Raw genomic sequence first — 19,027 nt, forward strand, 5'->3', positions numbered from 1 at the left:
TCCAAAATTGCCCCTACAGAGAAGAAATTACTGCCATCCAAGCGATGCAAGGTGTGTTACGCGCAGGGTCTACGGAAGGAAACTTCTTTTCGGTGCGTCAAATGCATGGTTGCCCTCCATGTTGATACCCGTTTCTTGGTGTGCCATACAAAAGGTCTCCAAACCATAAAAACATTATAAAACTTGAAAAAAATGTTATAGTGTATGTCTTCAAGTTTCCTGTACATGATTAGTAACAGTGACTGAAAAATAAATGGTAGTGGTAGGCCAATGGGCAACACAAGGTTAGTAGGAAATTCTAAGCAGTCCTTTATTTGTTCTAATAATCACTACACTGTTTCTTCAAACTTTCTGTTACCGAGCTCGATAGCTCCAGTCACTTGAGTGCGGTCAGTATCCAGTATTCGGTAGATAGTAGGTTCGAACCCCACTGTCGGCAGCCCTGAAAATGGTTTTCCGTGGTTTCCCATTTTCACACCAGGCAAATGTTGGGGCTGTACCTTAATGAAGGCCACGGCCGCTTCCTTCCAACTCCTAGCCCTTCCCTGTCCCATCGTCGCCAAAACCTATCTGTGTCGGTGCGACGTAAAGCGACTAGCAAAAAAAAAAAAAACTTTGTCATCATAATCTTCAAAAGGACTCTCCCTTTTCACAGTTAGTTCAATATGTCTGATTTAGATTCAAATTCCGTCCTGAGTGTCATCCGGATCATCAAAATGTGCCACCATCTTACTCGATTTGAGGTGCATCATCTCGAGAAAGACGGGCGCGGTCATCTTCCTCGTTCATTTTCATCACGGTGGATACACTCTAATATTTTGATTTGAGAAAGGTAAAATGTGAACTTTTGATCAGGAATGGTGCACTCGGACAGGTTGCCTTTTTCTTTATAACCTGTGTTCCACCTTTTGGGTACATCTCCGGATATTTACTTTCAAAGATCTGTTGTTGAGTTTGTCTGGTGACCTCAAGTCAGTCTACTCAGATTTATAATGGATACAGAGTCTTGCTGATTTTGATTTTCCTATCATAGACCTTGATTTACTCATGAACTCCACTAACATTCAGTCCTTGGCCCATGAGCCGAGCTTGAATGTTGTTGTTTTCGTACGAGCACTTTACCCTGTCATTCAAGTTCTCGTCTTTTCCTTGCAGGCACAGTTCAGTTACCTGCAGACAAGTTCGCCAAGCCAGATGACACTCTGACTGATAACTCCAACGAGAAGAAAGCGTTCATCCTGAACTCGGAGGAGGAGCTGTTTGCCGAGATCCGCGACAAGAACTTCAACGCGGTAGGACCCGCATTGAGCAGGAAGGCCAAGCTGATCTCGTCCCAGTTTGAGGAGCGTCATGGAGATAAGACGGTGCAGGAGATGAAACAGTTCGTGGCCAGACTCCCGCACATGCTCGCCATGAAGAATCATCTGGCTATTCGTAAGTACATGACTCGAGAACTCATTTTCTAATGGTTAAACGTCGTGTGAATATTTGTCTTTCCTGACCACTTGTTCTTGTCCGATTAAGTTTGGCAGACTTCTATCTGCTTCTATCCTTTCCCCTCTTCTACTTTTCTCAGTCTTCTTCCCAGATCTGCCTTTGACATCTTCTTCCTCTGGGTCTTATGCCTTTTTCTTTCATTTGAAATGCTTGCCTTCTCTTTACCTGTGCCTGAACCATGTCCTTTCATTGAGTCCCTCTCTCTCATACATCCCAGCAGGACTTTCAGCTCTTCAGTATTGCAATGAGCACAGTCGTCGTCCATCCCAGTGTATAACATTATGTCTTCCCACGCCATGTTTCAGAACGAACAAGTGTACAGATATTTAAAAAAAGGATGTGTGTAAATTTCTCTGCTGCATACAATCGTTGCTATATTTTTGGGCTCAGTAGCTCCTTACGACATTCAGAGGCTGCACTCCACTCGTAGGAGACATAAGAAGAGTTGCGATAAATTGAGAGAAATATGTGGCATCAAGATCTACGTCTAAGAAAACTGTCACTGATTTAGCACACAATGATTCTATTCACAAGATACGTATTATGACGAAGATTATCCTGGCTTTGGTGATATTACCATGTGGAAGGGACTTTGCTGTGGCCTAGAAGAAACGGCAGTCAAAGACAGTGGAAACTTGTGAAAACGCAGCCCCATTTACTTCTACCGTACTGTCTTAGCACACGGTAATAGCATGAGGAGGAAGATGATTCTGCCCACGCTAATTCCAGATAGACCTCCTAAAAACATATCTGTCACTGTCCAGTGCAGAGGAAAGGTGTGGAAAGTCATGGAGCAGAGAGAATTTGGAAAGGGAATGCTCGAATGCAGTGTACAGCAAGACAAAGACGAGGAAGTGCTGTCCGTAATGGTAATGGGTGAAGGCGGTGCTTCGTTGTGAGAGGTGTAAACTGTGACTGGGAGAACAACAACAGCATCCCCTGATGACTGGAGCTGAAAAGGGAATGTATTTACCAGTGTAAAGACGGAGACACAGTCCACGTCTGCCTCTGTAGCATAACGGGTGCCATTTTCAGAGGTTCAGCACTAGGAGAAGGGCTGGTATGCTGCAGTCCACAAGACGAGGACAAATGCTCACAACAGGAAGGGAGGGAGGACATGTAGAAGTTGTGAAATGCAGATTCTTTTTTACCACACTGTGAGGGTCGTATTCTATATGGAGAACGAGGTGAGACGAGTTCAGGTGCCATGGAAGGGTTAGAAAGAGGATTTCAGTTACAGGAAGCTGAAATGATGGAGACACGTGATGTGAATGGCAGAAGAAACTATTTACAGGGAAACCAACAGGCCAATGACCATAAGGAATAGGAAGGTCTCGAAACAGATGGATGGATACAGTGGACGAAAGTGATGGAGAGTCATCAAACATTGGAAATCCTTGATTCATAACCCAACCCAGGAGAAGTATTTGTTCTTTCTTTCTTGTTTTTGATGACACAAAACTAATGCCGGTCAGTATATACAATTTGTTGCACCTGTTTTTGTGAGAATACTACACGTTGCCACTTTTATCTGTGTTTTTAAAACATTTAAACAGAATCTTTTCTTCCTGGGCAAGGAAACGAATCCTTCATATGTGCTCTAGACTCAACTTAATGCAGAAGCCATCAAGCCGGTCCAACAACAAAGATCTAGACTTGGAACTTTTTGCAATGCGTCGCTACAACTATTTGCCTCGTGTGATTCAGAGTTAGGAAGATATTGACGAGCGTTGGGGAGAACGTTGGTGGAATTGCTAAACACAAATTGGAATTAAATTTGAAGAACAATCCACATCTGGAAACCTTTGCAACATTGACTGAACTCCATTTACGAGCGCTGAAAAGATGTGCTTCATTGATTTCTGTAGTTGTCGAGTGGAGTTTCTCTCACTAAATGAGAATGTACTGAGCTCAAAGCGCTAGCGACATTGAAATGTTGCGAGCAATCCAATATGACAAGTTTATTAATTATTCAAACCCAGTAAATGGGATAAGGTAATTGACATGATTTCATAAACACATTGTTTTGCACCTTTTTGGCATCTTTTTATATGTATTCTCAGAACCTTTTTTCCCCTTTTCTGACTGCACCTTCCACCTTAAAATCCTTTTCCTAATAATGATGATTCTGTGACCTCAGCAACTGTAGGTAGACATTTAGGTTGCCTGTGTGTCAGTTTTGTTCTGTTGTAGTCGACCAGGTGGACTATGCTGTATTTCATTCCAGACACCACTATTGCCGAACTGATCAAAGAAGTGACAGATTCCAATTCGTTCCTGGAATCGCTGCAGACAGAGCAAGAGTTCATGAACGGGATCGACACGGACAAAGCCCATCCCTACATTGAGGACTGCATTGCTCAGAAGGAACCTCTCATTAAGGTAACGGCTGTGAACTTCTCAGAGTATTTACCTTTAGAGGCTTCCTACTTGCTTGTGTTTTTGGTAGGCAACATAATTTGTATGTGTTTGTTGTTGGTACAGTTTTGATCCCCAGTGGCGTATACTGAGGGCTACCGGTGAAGCCAAACCTCAATTGACAACGATGAAAATCTAAAACACATTATAACGTAAGCATCTGATATGTTCCATTTACAAAATTTGAAAGCAGTGAGGAAAAACGTTACACATAACTCCGAGAGCAGGGCATCGTGGGCTGATCTTGCAGCCCAAGCGCTGCATCCCTCTCCCCTACACCCACCTCGCACGGGTTGCTGCCGTATGCCCTATAGGTGCGACGACCGGGGGATATGGGCTTCGCTCCGTCAGATCACCACTGCCACGAACAACCGTGCATTCCTCACATAACACAGTGTTTGTATTTCACTCCCATTTACTCCTACATCCTTGTAGGGCTGCTGTTATAGGAGTAAAATAGTTTTCTTTTTATACGTAGATCTGAGATGTAGTGTTTACAGTGCGCTACGTCTTCTGGTATGGGCTAGAAGAAAATTGTTACTTTCATTGACCTGTCTCCTTGGCTTTGACAATATGAAAGTGACTGAGGTATGAGCGATGCTAGTAATGCCAATCCTTATGCAGCCAGTCCTTGTCATGAACTCATGGTGTGAAAATATCGCTAATAGGTTCGATTGGTGCAGGCATTTCGGTGGGCTTGGCAGACTGACGTGCAACAACAACTTCTGACTCGGTGAGGAAAGCAACGGGAAACTACCTCACTCCTCATTTCCCTAGTACGCCTCTTCAATGACACCTAGGCCATCTATGACAGCTAATGGTGAACCTGTTGAGGATACAACCAGCCTTCGGGCTGAATACCCAACAACAACGTAGATCTGCTGAAATGAAATACAGTCTTTCAGGTTTAGTGTTTTCTTTGGTTGGTTGGAATCGAACCCTTGATCATGGGTCGGACACCACCACTGATCTCCCGAGGAAGCTAATAAACAAGTGAATGATGGGTATGACAGCTCAAAAATCCAAAATGTTAATTTAATAATAATAATAATAATAATAATTATTATTATTATTATTATTATTATTATTATTATTATTATTATTATTATTATATTTATTTTACATTTTGTGACCTACATTGGACCACTCTAGTCAATTATACAAAGGATTTCTTGATTTCCTATCACCAATAATAATAATAATAATAATAATATTGGTGCTTGGCATATGTATAGGTTTCGTGGTGACCTAATGAGGATGAAATGAATGGCGAAGACGTAATAAACCCCAGCCCCGAAGCCAGGGGAATTAACAGTACGAGGGTGTTGATTCTGAGAACTGAACCGGACCATTGTACCAAAGGCAAGCATTCTATCCGTTTAGCCACAAAGCCGGACTTCAATTTGCCAAACGTTAGGCTACCTCTCCACTGATCAGGTGATGAGTACTGATGGTATCAGAGGACAGGGCAGTAGATTCTACAGCCATGTTGCAGGAGGAATGGAACCCTGCTTTGGTAATGGAGTAGAGTGTACAGTAGAACTGGGGAGATGGTAATCATTTATTACAATCAAAATTATTTTAATACATGCATGATTTTCATGTTACAATTAATTTACTGCCTTAAATATTACAATTACATCTCCTGACTATTTACACCCGATCTCTAAATTGTAGTTTCTAAGATATTTCTTGTGTCCTAGGCATCAACAGAGTTATGTAGTCTAGGACAATATGTATGTTACCCCTATTAATTTGTGTTAGTGCAAGTATTTATTTGGGCAGCAGTAAATAAGGTGAACCCATAAAAGTACCAACGGCTTCAAGCGGATAGGTTTGCATAGGTGGCATGATGATTTCCTCAGTGTAGGAAACGATGCTGGAATTCGAGGAGCGGCTGCAAGAGGCATTCTTACTCCGTATTAGGAGTGGCCTGGCAAGACTGTCAGTGTAGTACTAACAGCAACAAGGCCTCGGAAAATGCTAAGGCAAATGACGTGCAGTTCCTGGAGTACTGAGGGGGTGAGAGAGTTGCGCATTAAACATCCTGACATTGGCAGAGGAATTGGAGAAGAGAAAAATCTGGATGCTAGGAAAATGAAATGAGAAGCAAGAGAAAGTAAACATGTTGATAATGTCTTGATTAATAACTTGATTAATAAATTTCACGATGTTCCGTATTGATATCTATAGTATGTCATAGAAAGAAAGAGATCCACCTTATCAATACTAAATTTAATAATGTTTTTTAAAACAGGACCGGTTTCGACTTATCACAAGTCATCCTCAGCTGTCATTTACATACACATTAGAATACATGTTTTAACAGTTGTATCTTACAAATAAACATGTCATGTTTGATAGACATTAGGTAGTATGTCTAGAAGTGAAATTCTGCTTCTTACATCTAAGTTTAGAGGATCAAGAATATTAAAAAGATATCTATCTTTAACACATTAAAAGAATTATAACACATGATAAAATTTGTTGTTTACACCTGACCTTGAATATAGCATTAACGTTGAAGTTTTACTAGTAATAGTTCTTTAAAAAGACTTTCATATTGCATTGTTTTTAGTCGACTAAATATGCTTAAATGTAGCCGCATGTGCTTATACAGTATATTTTTTATTAGGCTTAGACTTTGTCAAAATGAGTAATGTGAATTTGAAGTTGAAATTACAATAATAAAGTGAAATGCGTTTGAAATAACAGTAAGCTAGGTGATTGTAACCTCTGTTGAATGACTCCTGCAATTATATGCTATTTAAAATACATTTCATGCAAAGAAGACATTAGCACACTTCAATATGTAAAAGTTGAAAGTTATAAGACAATCATATACGTTTTGTGAAATTCATATGAAGTATTGTTCTTTCTTCATGCGTATGTGTCAATTTCAAATGGGGTAGTATACTTTATATAAACTTTGTCAAATTAAGTAATGTGAATCTGAATTTGAGATTGCGTTGAGAAATGAAATGCCAGGTAATTAAAACCTGTATTGAATGACCTCTTCAAATATATACTGTGTAAAATACATTAAATGCAACATAAGACAATGGTACATTTCAATATGCAAGTTAAAAGGTAACAGGCAGTCCTGCAAATTTGTAAATCTTCATATGAAGTACTGTTCTTCACGTGTACATGCCAAGTTCAAATGGGGCACTATTGGCCACTATTTGCTAAAGTCCAATCACTATAAACTTATATTGTCTTGTTAAATATACAGATTGAAGATGAATGTGCTGCTGGGGTTATGAAAGCTGTTGTTGTAGGTGGTTCTTTTTCGGTCTATGATACTTGCTAACTATTGTCGTGAGATGCTTGGGAAGTGTATCGCTTGGCAGCTTGGCGTGTCCACAAGTTCACCTACAACAGCTTTCATAACCCCAGCAGCACATTCATCTTCAATCTGTATATTTAACAAGACAATATAAGTTTATAGTGATTGGACTTTAGCAAATAGTGGCCAATAGCGCCCCATTTGAACTTGGCATGTACACGTGAAGAAAGAACAATACTTCATATGAATTTCACAAAACGTATATGATTGTCTTATAACTTTCAACTCTTACATATTGAAGTGTGCTAATGTCTTCTTTGCATGAAATGTATTTTAAATAGCATATAATTGCAGGAGTCATTCAACAGAGGTTACAATCACCTAGATTACTGTTATTTCAAACGCATTTCACTTTGTTATTGTAATTTCAACTTCAAATTCACATTACTCATTTTGACAAAGTCTAAGCCTAATAAAAAATATACTGTATAAGCACATGCGGCTACATTAAAGCATATTTAGTCGACTAAAAACAACGCAATATGAAAGTCCTTTTAAAGAACTATTACTAGTAAAACTTGAACGTTAATGCTATATTCAAGGTCAGGTGTAAACAACAAATTTTATCATGTGTTATAATTCTTTTAATGTGTTAAAGATAGATATCTTTTTAATATTCTTGATCCTCTAAACTTAGATGTAAGAAGCAGAATTTCACTTCTAGACATACTACCTAATGTCTATCAAACATGACATGTTTATTTGTAAGATACAACTGTTAAAACATGTATTCTAATGTGTATGTAAATGACAGCTGAGGATGACTTGTGATAAGTCGAAACCGGTCCTGTTTTAAAAAACATTATTAAATTTAGTATTGATACGGTGGATCTCTTTCTTTCTATGACATACTGTTGATAATGTGGAGGGAAGGAGGCGAAGAATGGGGTAGCAGGTGGACGAATATATTAAGGATGTTGACGCTCTAAGATAACGAGCACCACTCAAGCCGAGGCAGGTAAAGGAGGAGTATATGGGCTCTGACGGAAGGTTGAAGTCTCAGGTACAACTAGTGAAGAGACGAGTATCTAAACACATTTAAACTTATAATGGTTTTAGTTGCTTTTCTTACGTCCCACTAACTACTTTTCCTTTTTTCGGAGATGCCAAGATGTGTCCCACAGCTGTTCTTTTATGTACCACTAAATCTACCGACAGGAGGCTGACATATTTGAGCACCTTGTAATACCACTGGACTGACCCAGGATCGAACCTGCCAAGTTGGGAGTCAGAAGGGCAGCGCCTCAACCGTCTGAGACACTCAGACCAGCTTTTAACAGTTTTAATTGTGCCTAAATATCTCGTTCTGTTCAGTGCATTAGATTATGGTGAGGAAACAAGCTAGGTTATTTTATATACAAATATAATTATATTCATTACATTAGGAAACAGAATGAGCTGTTTTGATGTGTCATAACTAAATACTCCTTTGACTACTACGTGTGTCATGCAGATATTGAAGACCAACATAAATGCTTGTTCAGGAATACACTACAAACTGCTGTGTTAGAAGTGAGCTCCTCAGGTGGCAGATTCCCTATCAAATGTTTTACCTCATATTTACATATATGCCGGGCTGAGTGGCTCAGGCGATTAAGGCGCTGGCCTTCTAACCCCAACTTGGCAGGTTCGATCCTGGGTCAGTCTGGTGGTATTTTAAGGTGCTCAAATACGACAGCCCCGTGTCTGTAGATTTACTGGCATGTAAAAGAAATCCTCCGGGACTAAATTCCGGCACCTCAGCATCTCCGAAGACCTTAAAAATGTAGTTAGTGAGACGTAAAACAAATAATAATATTATTATTATTATTATTATTAATATTATTTACATCTACCCACTGCTTCATTCAACCGTTACGTGTTTTTAAGCCATTTGTTTAAAAGCGAAAGAGCATTAGGCCTATATTTATTAACACACATATTTTTCACATAAATTGCATGAATTTACTCTTAATGCTTAAGATATCATCTCGGTGTATGGTAAATATAATATTAAAGCAATATAAAATACCATGTTGTATTAAAAGAAAGTAATTTTTCCTTACAGAGCTTCCGGATAAACTATATTAAGTATCCTTCCATTTGGAGCCAATGTGTATGGAGTGTTTGTCTTTCCAAGTCTTGAACAACTCACGTGCAGTTGACCACAGGAGAAGCACCGTTTCCGAAGATCGAGTCCTACAACTTTAAGCGAATGTTCTTGTGCACATAGCGAAACTGAAAGAAACTGGGAACTGCAGACGTCTAAATTGCAACTCTATATCGGAAGTGATGATTTGAACCTCAGGAATGAATTCTCCATCGCCAGGGGCTTGTGCTTCGTTGCAAAGGGAAGGATGATTCACGTTCTTGGGAAGGAAAATCTTCAGCTCCAAGACGTTCGATGGTACTCCAGGTGACACCAAGTTGTTCGAAAGCCCTGTCGCGTACTTGACAGGCTCATTTTTAATACGTGTCGTGTCGATAGACTTGAGTAATTGTTGTAGAAGTTGCTTGTTGATGACGTTCACAGCTCTTTGACGCAGCCTCAAGTGAAAATCTTAAGAGAATGAATCGGGTAGATATTGAGCATGAAACGATAAGAAGTAATAATGAAGGCATCTGTCAACACCTGTGCTAACAATTCGCCATCGCACAAACAGTTTCAGATATTGACTGCCGTCTCTCAGTACTTAGCATTCCCCATCAACATAAACTGAGGGGAGAAAGTTAACGTCTCCCTGCAGACCTCCTCTCTTAATCGTTACGGGATCAGATAACGCTTCACCCGCTCCAATTCTTTAAGTGTATTCCCGCTGACTGGAGTGTAAGACAGTTTGCTCCATCTGTGAAGACATTGGGAAACTATTTGTATACGGCAGTAATAATGCAGCGGGAGACTTTGGCAGAAGAGATGGAGTACTAATCCCGAGCAATGATGCGATGTGGATGAGTGACAAAAGAACAGTGTCTGATCATGTTGTGGTTTAGAAAGAACACCAAAAAGAGCTTCTAAATGTCACGAGTTTGCCTGCACAGCGTTTGAATGAGACCGTAGAGTTGCCAAGCTAAAAGGAAGGAAAGTGGAGAGAGTAAAAATAAGAAGCTGACACAGACATAGAGAAGACTAAATAATGAGCCAGTAGAAATGCTGAAGACAAGTGTGATAAGAACTACTGAACACTCAACTCTTGATAAAGGAAGAACATATTTTAAAAGGACCGAGCAACAGAAGGTAGTGGGTTCGAACCACACTACTGGCAGCTCTGAAGATGGTTTTCAGTGATTTCCCATTTTCACACCAGGCAAGTACTGGGCTGGTCGTTCATTAAGGCCATGGCTCCTAACCCTTTCCTGTCCTATCGTCACCGTAAGACCTATCTGAGTCAGTGAGATTTAGAGCAAATTGTGTAAGAATGAAATTTAAATGATGGAGAGAGTAAATAGCCCTACTTGTCACAGACCAACAGTGCGGCTCCATTCAGATGGAGGTGAACTGTGATGTTCTGCTACTGGGAGTGGAATGCAGACAACGGAGATCGACATTTCAGGGAACTGAGTGAGCCTTTGGAAACATTAGGAACAGTAAATCACGGCAGGTGGCAGGTGTGTGCCAGAAGAATGACATTCAGGGGCCCTAGTTCCTCGTTTGAGGAGAGAGAGGAATTACTTTTCGCCCTTATACAACAGACATCAAGATCAGAAAAGAAAGTTGACGTAAAGCTTTAGATGAGGCAGATCGTTTACCCCAATCTTTAAAATGAGACATGATGCACACGGAGGTGATTTGCGAAACCTGAGAGAGGAAGCGGAGCATCTGTTCGTCATGGTGCTGCAAACTGTGTTGTTTGTTGAAATAGAGAAGGCTGCTACGAAGAAGAGAGACAGGGTAACGGGGAACTTGAAATGCGCTGTCGCGATGAGATCAGTGCAAGATTCTATCACAGTGTGAGGGGAGGAAGTAGGGCTGTTGTTCTCCTGTGTACAATAGACTGAGACAGGCTGCTGGCAATTCATTGTATGTATACAACTGAAAAATACCTCCTACTCACTCACTCATCAAAATATCTTAAAAAGAACCAAACTGGTTTCTCTAAGCTACGGAACCTTCCCTAATGGTTTAAATATCTTAAAATAGGCAGTGTTTTGGAGTGGGCTGCTCTGTTGGCATTGATACGTTGCAGGCTTTCTTAGTGTGGATGGAACAGTTCTTGTCCTGTTCGTTGGCTGAAAGGGAATAATTCTACGTACGTAATGTTGGAGACAATACTCGGTGAGGGAAGACTGGGACTGGGAGAGTGCTCCAGTGCCTGCACCATTGGCATGCTGTTGTTCTGAACTTAACATCTTTCTATATGTACGTAACACGACCTAATATATTGAAAGTCGATTTTGATAACTTTAATTTCTTGTGCAGGCGTTTTCCTCACTGAAGTCAATTAGTCAAGGTTTTGAATATCCTAAATTCTGATGAGGAAAGTGTCTTTTCGAACCTTTTTTGTATAAACTGTAAAGTTAACGCCTCTTAAAATGTGCTTCCATTTTCTACGAATATGTAACTTCGTCATCATTGGTTTATCAGGTTCCTTATATTGTAAAGTAAATGCTTCAACTTTTCTTTAATAGGTACGGGGATTAGCCCTCTGTGTCGATGTAGAACACGCTGTAGGTTTGTGTCATTCTCCACCCCATGTACCCGAGAAGGAAGTTTTTACATTTGTTTTGTAAATATCAAACAAACCCTGTTCGATTGTGTCATTTTTTATCTTTCGTAAGTCTTTTTTTTTTGTTGTTCAATTTTTGAACTGCATTTTATTAATTAATAATAAACATTACTCGTAGGAAAATTGCCTTAATTTGAAGTTTTGGCCACAAAAGTCCTTCAAACCATGACCTCATAGGGTTCATTCCGCTGTTCACATCGTGCCTGTAGTTGTCTTGTTTCCTAACCTTATTTTAATTTTTATGTTACGATTGGTTTTAAATATTCATTCTAATCTATGTATATTCCGTTGTCTTGTGTGCTCTTGTTGTCGTGAATGAGCAGCTCCTTCCTCTCCGTGTTTGATGCAGGTCCTCAGGCTGGTGTGCATGCAGTCGGTGACCAACAGCGGCCTCAAGCTCAAGGTGTTGGAGCACTACAAGAGAGAGATCGTCCAGACTTACGGCTTCCAGCACGTCCTCACCCTCGCCAACCTTGAGAGTGCGGGCCTCCTTAGAGTTCAGGTAACTAGCAATGTTTTCTTTACATTCTTTTAATCTCATTATTTCTATGAAACTATTGTACATTTTCCTTTCTTATTATTGAACTGTTTTGTTTGTGAAATTTTTTACTATAGTATTCTTTATTAACTCGCAAGTTTAACATGTATCACCCCATAGACAACACCATTGATGTAAACCGCTGCCTGCACACCTCAATATGCCAAAAATCCTTCATTTTTCAGAAGGCGATTTTGAAATTTATGAAGTAACTGAAATTCATATTTTGTTTGAATGAGCACTATATCCTCGTGACTGTTTTGTTAAAAAGTATTCTATCACCCTTTATGGTCATCTTTATAAAACTTCTTCACATAACGGGAATATTTAACAAGGTACACATCATCATTGTACAGTTCCAGTTTACCGGGTACTGTTAATGAGTCTCTTCCCCTTCTTCCTGTCCATCCTCTGGTAACTAGATCAACCTTGATCATGTCCATCCATCTGGTTTTAGGTCTTCCTGTCTTTCCAAATTTATTCTGTCTGTTTTTGTAGGCTCCATCCTCATCACATGCCTGTACCACTGTAGTCTGTATGTGCCGATTTTGATAGATAGATGGATAAAGCCTTTATTTTCTGTGGCAAAGTTAGGGCTCTTGGCCCTTTCTTACACTGAACCACACACATATTGTTATTATTCCATACAATGACATTGATTAACTTAAAATACCAAGAACTACAAATAACACTCATTTTTAAGACAAAAATATTAATATATACATGCAAAGAAGAATGAAAGAAAAAGTAACTGCCTACATAATACAGGTTTGAGGAAAAAAAATCAATACACAACGAAAGAAATACGAATGTAAAAATACTAGTAAGCTTAATAAAAATACTAAATGAAATTTAACTAATTGTATCCTAGATCTAAGTTAAATACTGTACTTACTACTAGCTATTTTTAGACTACTTCTACTTCGTAAATACAATATGGTTGTTTTTAATTTAATTTAAATTATCATATTAAACCAATATTTAATTTATTGTGCAATAATCTGATATCATTTTCACACACAATCACTCGTTTCACTCATACAGGTACTGTACCTTGCTGGAAGCACTTAACGAGGAACTGCTGGTAGGAGGTTTTAAATATACTTTTTGATGCAGCATCCTTGATGCCTTTGGGAAGAGCATTCCACCATCCCGAAGCAGTGATAGTAAATGATCGATGGTATGTGGTTGTAATACCAATACAAATGGTCCGCCATTGGACATTATAAATCTTCCAGCCAGCTCACTCCCGGCTGCCAGCGCTTCGCCCTCGTGTGCTAGGGCGGGCCCATCAGCCGGCACCTAGCACACCCACCAATACGCTGGCCAGTGCATACCGTGGAGGCCACTGCGCAGGCCAACTGGAGCCACCGGCAGCGCCAATGCACCAAGAGACCCCGTCTCATCACCAAAAATTGATGCCTGCTTGGCCATCGGATGATATAGATGTTGATTCCCATAGGGAACTTGAAATACCTGTCCTGAATGAGCAAATTTATAATACTATACTATTTTACATCGCATCGATATAGATAGGTCCTATGGTGACAATGGGATAGGAAAGGGCTAAGAGGGGGAAGGAAGAGACCGTGGCCTCAAGGTACAACACCAGCATTTGCCTGGTGTGAAAATGGGAAATCACAGTAAACCATCTTAACAGCTGCCAACGGTAGGATTCGAACCCACCATCCTCCAAATGCAAGCTCATAGCTAAGCGAACTCAACCACATTGCCAAATTGTGTGGTCACCTTTGAAGATATGTTTTTTCTATGTCAGTGATTTTTTGAATCGTCATATTTTGTATAGGCTACCAAGATGTACAGTAGCCCTCTGTTGATTCAACATCTTTTTATTTAAGCTATTGCATCAGTCGACTCACTGTCCATGTACACCGGTGATCTCGTGATTTGATTATTGAAGTCTTGTGCAATGATGCAACATACGAACTGAGAAAATACTGAGCGGTTTTCCCAGTATAAAACAGAATTTTGAGTAGTCCTGAACATGATTCATAGTCATAGTGTGGGCTAGAGAATTGAGTTGAATTAATTGTCGAATGTCAACTAAGTTATAATACTGATTCATTAAACTAATAAGTAGAATAACCTTAGCCTACCTATTTACTAGCTAGGTACTTTAGAATATTATGTTTTGACTACCTCTTTAACATTGCAAATAAATCCATCTATTATTTAAAACTCTCTGTAAGAAGAGGACAATGAATGCAAGTGGGTATTATTTTCAAATGAGCTGAAAGCGGGAGTCCGTTACAGTGTACGGTTCTTTCAGTGTGCTATGGCTCTGTATGTCTCGCTGCAGCGGAAGTTCGGTTCCTTGCCATTCTCCATTGTGCCGACAATGAGCCGTTTGTGTGTTGCATCTCGCTGATCCGTGATAGTGTACGGTTCTTTCATTGTGCCATGGCTCTGTATGTCTCGCAGTGGAAGTTTGGCTCCCCGCCAGTGTCCAGTGCGCCGGCAATGAGCCGTTTGTGTGTTGCCTCCCACTGATCCGTGATAGTGTACGGTTCTTTCATTGTGCCATGGCTCTGTACGTCTCGCAGCGGAAGTTCGGCTCCTTGCCATTCTCCATTGTGCCGGCAATGAGCCGTTTGTGTGTTGCGTCTCACTGATCCGTGATTGCGCCACTCAGCACTGTGTGCCGTTCCTGTGAATTACACAGTCAGGACTACTGCAGTAACAAGGATATTACCATGCAGCATTTTTGCCACCTACCACCGAACAAAACATTCTTTCTCCAATTCCACTTCATTACCTGTTACGACGCATATGCTGCCTCTAACGGTACTGCAGACGGTAGTGCCGCTGGCTCCCATGCACAGTAATATTATTGAAATAATTCGAATGATAATATAAAATGGATATGGACGCAGGAATAAACTCCGCTAAGCAAAGAAAGTATTACGGTACCGTGGTAACGGTTATGCATATCCGAGCAGCCGCTAACTAATGCAAGATTAATAAAATTAGAACGTGCCTGGAAACATGAGCCGCTGTATTTCTCTACTCTACCTGTAGTGGCTGAGGATGACAAGAACGACTTGTGGAAGACGAGCTGCGAGACAGACTAATTGCTCGGGGTTTCCTTGCAAGAGAAGTCATCGAAGGAAGTAGTTTTAATTCTTGACAGGGAAGGAACGTGTGGTGATTGTCATCGTCTCCTCTTCCCATACTGATGTGCCATCATGTTCCCCTCACTCGCTTTCTCTCCCTGACACTCGTTTGTTCCTCTCCTATAATTTTTATTCTATCTCGACTACAATAACAATTCCTACTGGTGTCGTCTGAAAGCTCTGGTAATTGGCCACTTGTTTTCAGGTTGAAGCAAAGGCCAGTCGAGAGTCTGAGTGTTGGTTGCTTGCCCCATTTTGATCACTGCAAGTAGAGTAAACTCTTGAATGTTATCGAGCTCAAGTTCTCTCATTACCTTCAAGTCAGTGTGTGGGACTTGTCCGATTCAGTTCACACGTGTACAATAATCGGTATTTGAGCAGAACGTGAGATGCACGTGTCCTTGCAAGTCAACATTGTTGCTCTTGTAGATAAATAATGGAGTATTGCTGGCCATCTCACTGTTGCACTTTTGTCTCCCATAAAAATGGAGAGACGCAGGTCTCACTTTCTGCCAGACGTCTCAGTTCCTTTAAAACGTAGGACATCGAGCTTAATGCTTAGTGGTGCTGCAGGCTCAGGTCAAGTTGTACGTTGGAAGAAGTTGCTTTTAAAAAGAAAAAGAAATCCAGCACTTATTGCAGATGTTCCTTTTCCTTGCTTTTATCAGTATATTTGATCCATGGCCTGGATGTGCCATTTCCATATACCTCATATGTTGTCTTTTGCTGCTCTGCTTGATTTTCAATGTGTAAGAGTTGCATGTCTTGGAGGTGTTTAATGTCTCGAACCGGCATGTAAGCTCAACGTGCCGGGCTGAGTGGCTCAGACGGTTAAGGCGCTGGCCTTCTGACCCCAACTTGGCAGGTTCGATCCTGGATCAGTCCGGTGGTATTCGAAGGTGCTCAAATACGTCAGCCTTGTGTCGGTAGATTTACTGGCACGTAAAAGAACTCCTGCGGGACTAAATTCCGGCACCTCGGCGTCTCCGAAAACCGTAAAAGAGTAGTTAGTGGAACATAAAACAAATAACATTATTATTATTATTATTATTATTATTATTATTATTATTATTATTATTATTATTATTATTATTATTAAGCTCAACGTACCACAAACTGAGAAGCTACCATATTGGATCCAGATGACTTGAAAAATAAGGAACATGCTGTGTATTAAAGCTCCGTCTCTACAATTATGTTGCTATTAAAAACAACAATGTGGGTTCTGTTCCAGCAAAGCTCTCGTCAGTACACGGTGCTCCGCAAGACGCTGCGCCTGACGGTGGAGGATAGCAGCGAGGTAACTCCCACGGACATAAGCTACGTCCACAGCGTGTACGCTCCTATCAGCGTGAGACTGGCCCAGCACCTGGTGCGGCCGCCAGGCTGGCGCGGGCTGCAGGACGTGCTGGGGCTGTTGCCGGGACCCACCGTTGACGAGATGCAGACGTTGCCACCCGGACAGGGACCAAGGAGTAAGTTCTCTGCACATTTATTGTACTGTTTTCAGCTGTGAGGTTGGTGCAACTGAACTCCACCACTCAAGGTAACATTGTGTGTCCTCGGTGAGTGTTCTCTCCACTGCAGCATTGTCGCCGTCTCATCTTTGCAGTGGTGGACCTCAACTGCTAACTGTTTGTTGACCATTGTTCGCTGCAGGTGGTGATTATTGTTTTAAGAGGAAGTACAACCATCCTCTATAACACTAATGAAGGAGAAAAAATGGAAGGAATGTTATACTTTGTAAAATGAAGATAGAAAGTCAAGGGCATGAAAATGAAAGACTCCCTAGGCCTCGAGTGCTCTAATAGCGTCGGGATCAGAAAAGTACAAGAGTTGACCAAAGGAGGTCGGATAGGAGGAGCCTGGCACAAGTAAGTGGAAGCAATGCCAGGATTCAGGTCAGGTTCCCTTTGGTCGCCAACCCACACTCCCAAGTTGAGAGCCCCTGTTATACTGTTGGTGTTATTCACTACACCACATCTTGAGAAGAGCGGTGGAGTGTCAGCCTGGATTCCAAAGTGGACGTGTTTTGCTGTTTACATATAAAATTAATTAAAACTCGGCCATACATCGCTCAAGATAGGACTCCTGGGGGAGTAGAACAGAGCCACTAAAATTGCATGCAGGCAGCCTAAGTGGTGCCATATCAAAGTGGACTGAGCTACAGCCCTCCACTCCTTCCTGTCCTTCCACTTTCCCTGCTCCATTACTTCCACCACATGCAATCCAGCTTCTCTAATGTCCTTCCAAATCTGATCCATCCACTTCTTCTCGATCTTCCAACTGGTCTCTTTCCCTGAACTTCTCTTTCCAATTCCCTTCTTGCTACGCGTTCCTTTCCCATTCTTTTTACATGTCTGAACCATCTCAGACTTGCTTTCTGTATGTTCTGTACTAACAGTTCTATATTTAGCTCTTCTCTCATTTTAATATTTTGAATTCTATCTCTTCCTGTCTTTTTAACTGATGTTCTTAAAAACTTCATTTCTACTGCTTGGATTTTACTATCTTGTCTCTTATTAGTTACGAGCGTTTCTAGTCCGTGTGTTACAATTGGTATGAAATACTCTTTATATAATGTTAATTTTGTTCTCTTGGGTACTTTGTCATCCCATAAAAGCTCTCTGGCTTGATGATAAAATGTTGTACCTTTACTTAGTCTGTTATTAATTTCAGGGTTGATTTCATTACTTCCATTAATAATGCTACCGAGATATGTAAACTGTTCTACATTCTCTAACCGTTCTCGATCTATGTTCACTTCGCTTCTCTTATCCACAGTGCATGACTACAGTTTTCTTTTTACTAATTACCATTCCAATCTCCTTCAGATTTTCATTCCAAATGTCCAGTCTCCTTTGTACTTCCTTTTCTCCCTTTCCCCAAATCACATCATCTGCAAATACGAAAGCATTCACTTCATCACTACTGATACTCTGTTTTACACGTTTCATTATTTCATCCATCAATATAATAAACAATAATGGCGGCAGTGCACTTCCTTGCTTGAGACCTTTTCTTGTATAAAATGTTTCAGAGTCAACACTCCCCACTTCTACACTGCTTTTACTCTCATGATACAACATTTTTATCTTATTAATTAATGTTTTTTGTACATTCCTTTTCCGTAGGCTTCCCATACATGTTTTCTCTTAACTGTATTATAAGCTTTTTCCAAATCCAAAAATATGAATATGATTTCCTTGTTCCTTCCCAGATGTTTTTCCATTATCGTTTGCACTGTAAGTATCAAGTCTATTGTTGATCTATTCAGTCTAAAGCCATATTGTTCTTCCTTTAATTGTGTTTCTATTATCTCCCGTAGTCTTCTGTCTATGACTTCCTCCATCATTTTTAGCCCATGTGATAATAGTTATAGCTCTAC

At 40.5% G+C, this 19,027-nt stretch overlaps 1 protein-coding gene across 1 annotated transcript in view; it reads left to right on the forward strand.

Annotated features, from left to right (window-relative positions):
* The window catches only part of car (vacuolar protein sorting-associated protein 33A), a 62,250-nt gene that overhangs the window by 20,608 nt on the left and 22,615 nt on the right, over nt 1–19,027 (forward strand). The window contains exons 6-9 of the mRNA XM_067158675.2: nt 1,156–1,434; nt 3,725–3,879; nt 12,317–12,469; nt 16,874–17,114. Coding sequence (XP_067014776.2) covers nt 1,156–1,434; nt 3,725–3,879; nt 12,317–12,469; nt 16,874–17,114 — 828 coding nt within the window. The remainder of the gene's footprint in view (nt 1–1,155; nt 1,435–3,724; nt 3,880–12,316; nt 12,470–16,873; nt 17,115–19,027) is intronic.

This window comes from Anabrus simplex, chromosome X, assembly GCF_040414725.1.
Source record: "Anabrus simplex isolate iqAnaSimp1 chromosome X, ASM4041472v1, whole genome shotgun sequence".
Lineage (NCBI taxonomy): Eukaryota > Metazoa > Arthropoda > Insecta > Orthoptera > Tettigoniidae > Anabrus > Anabrus simplex.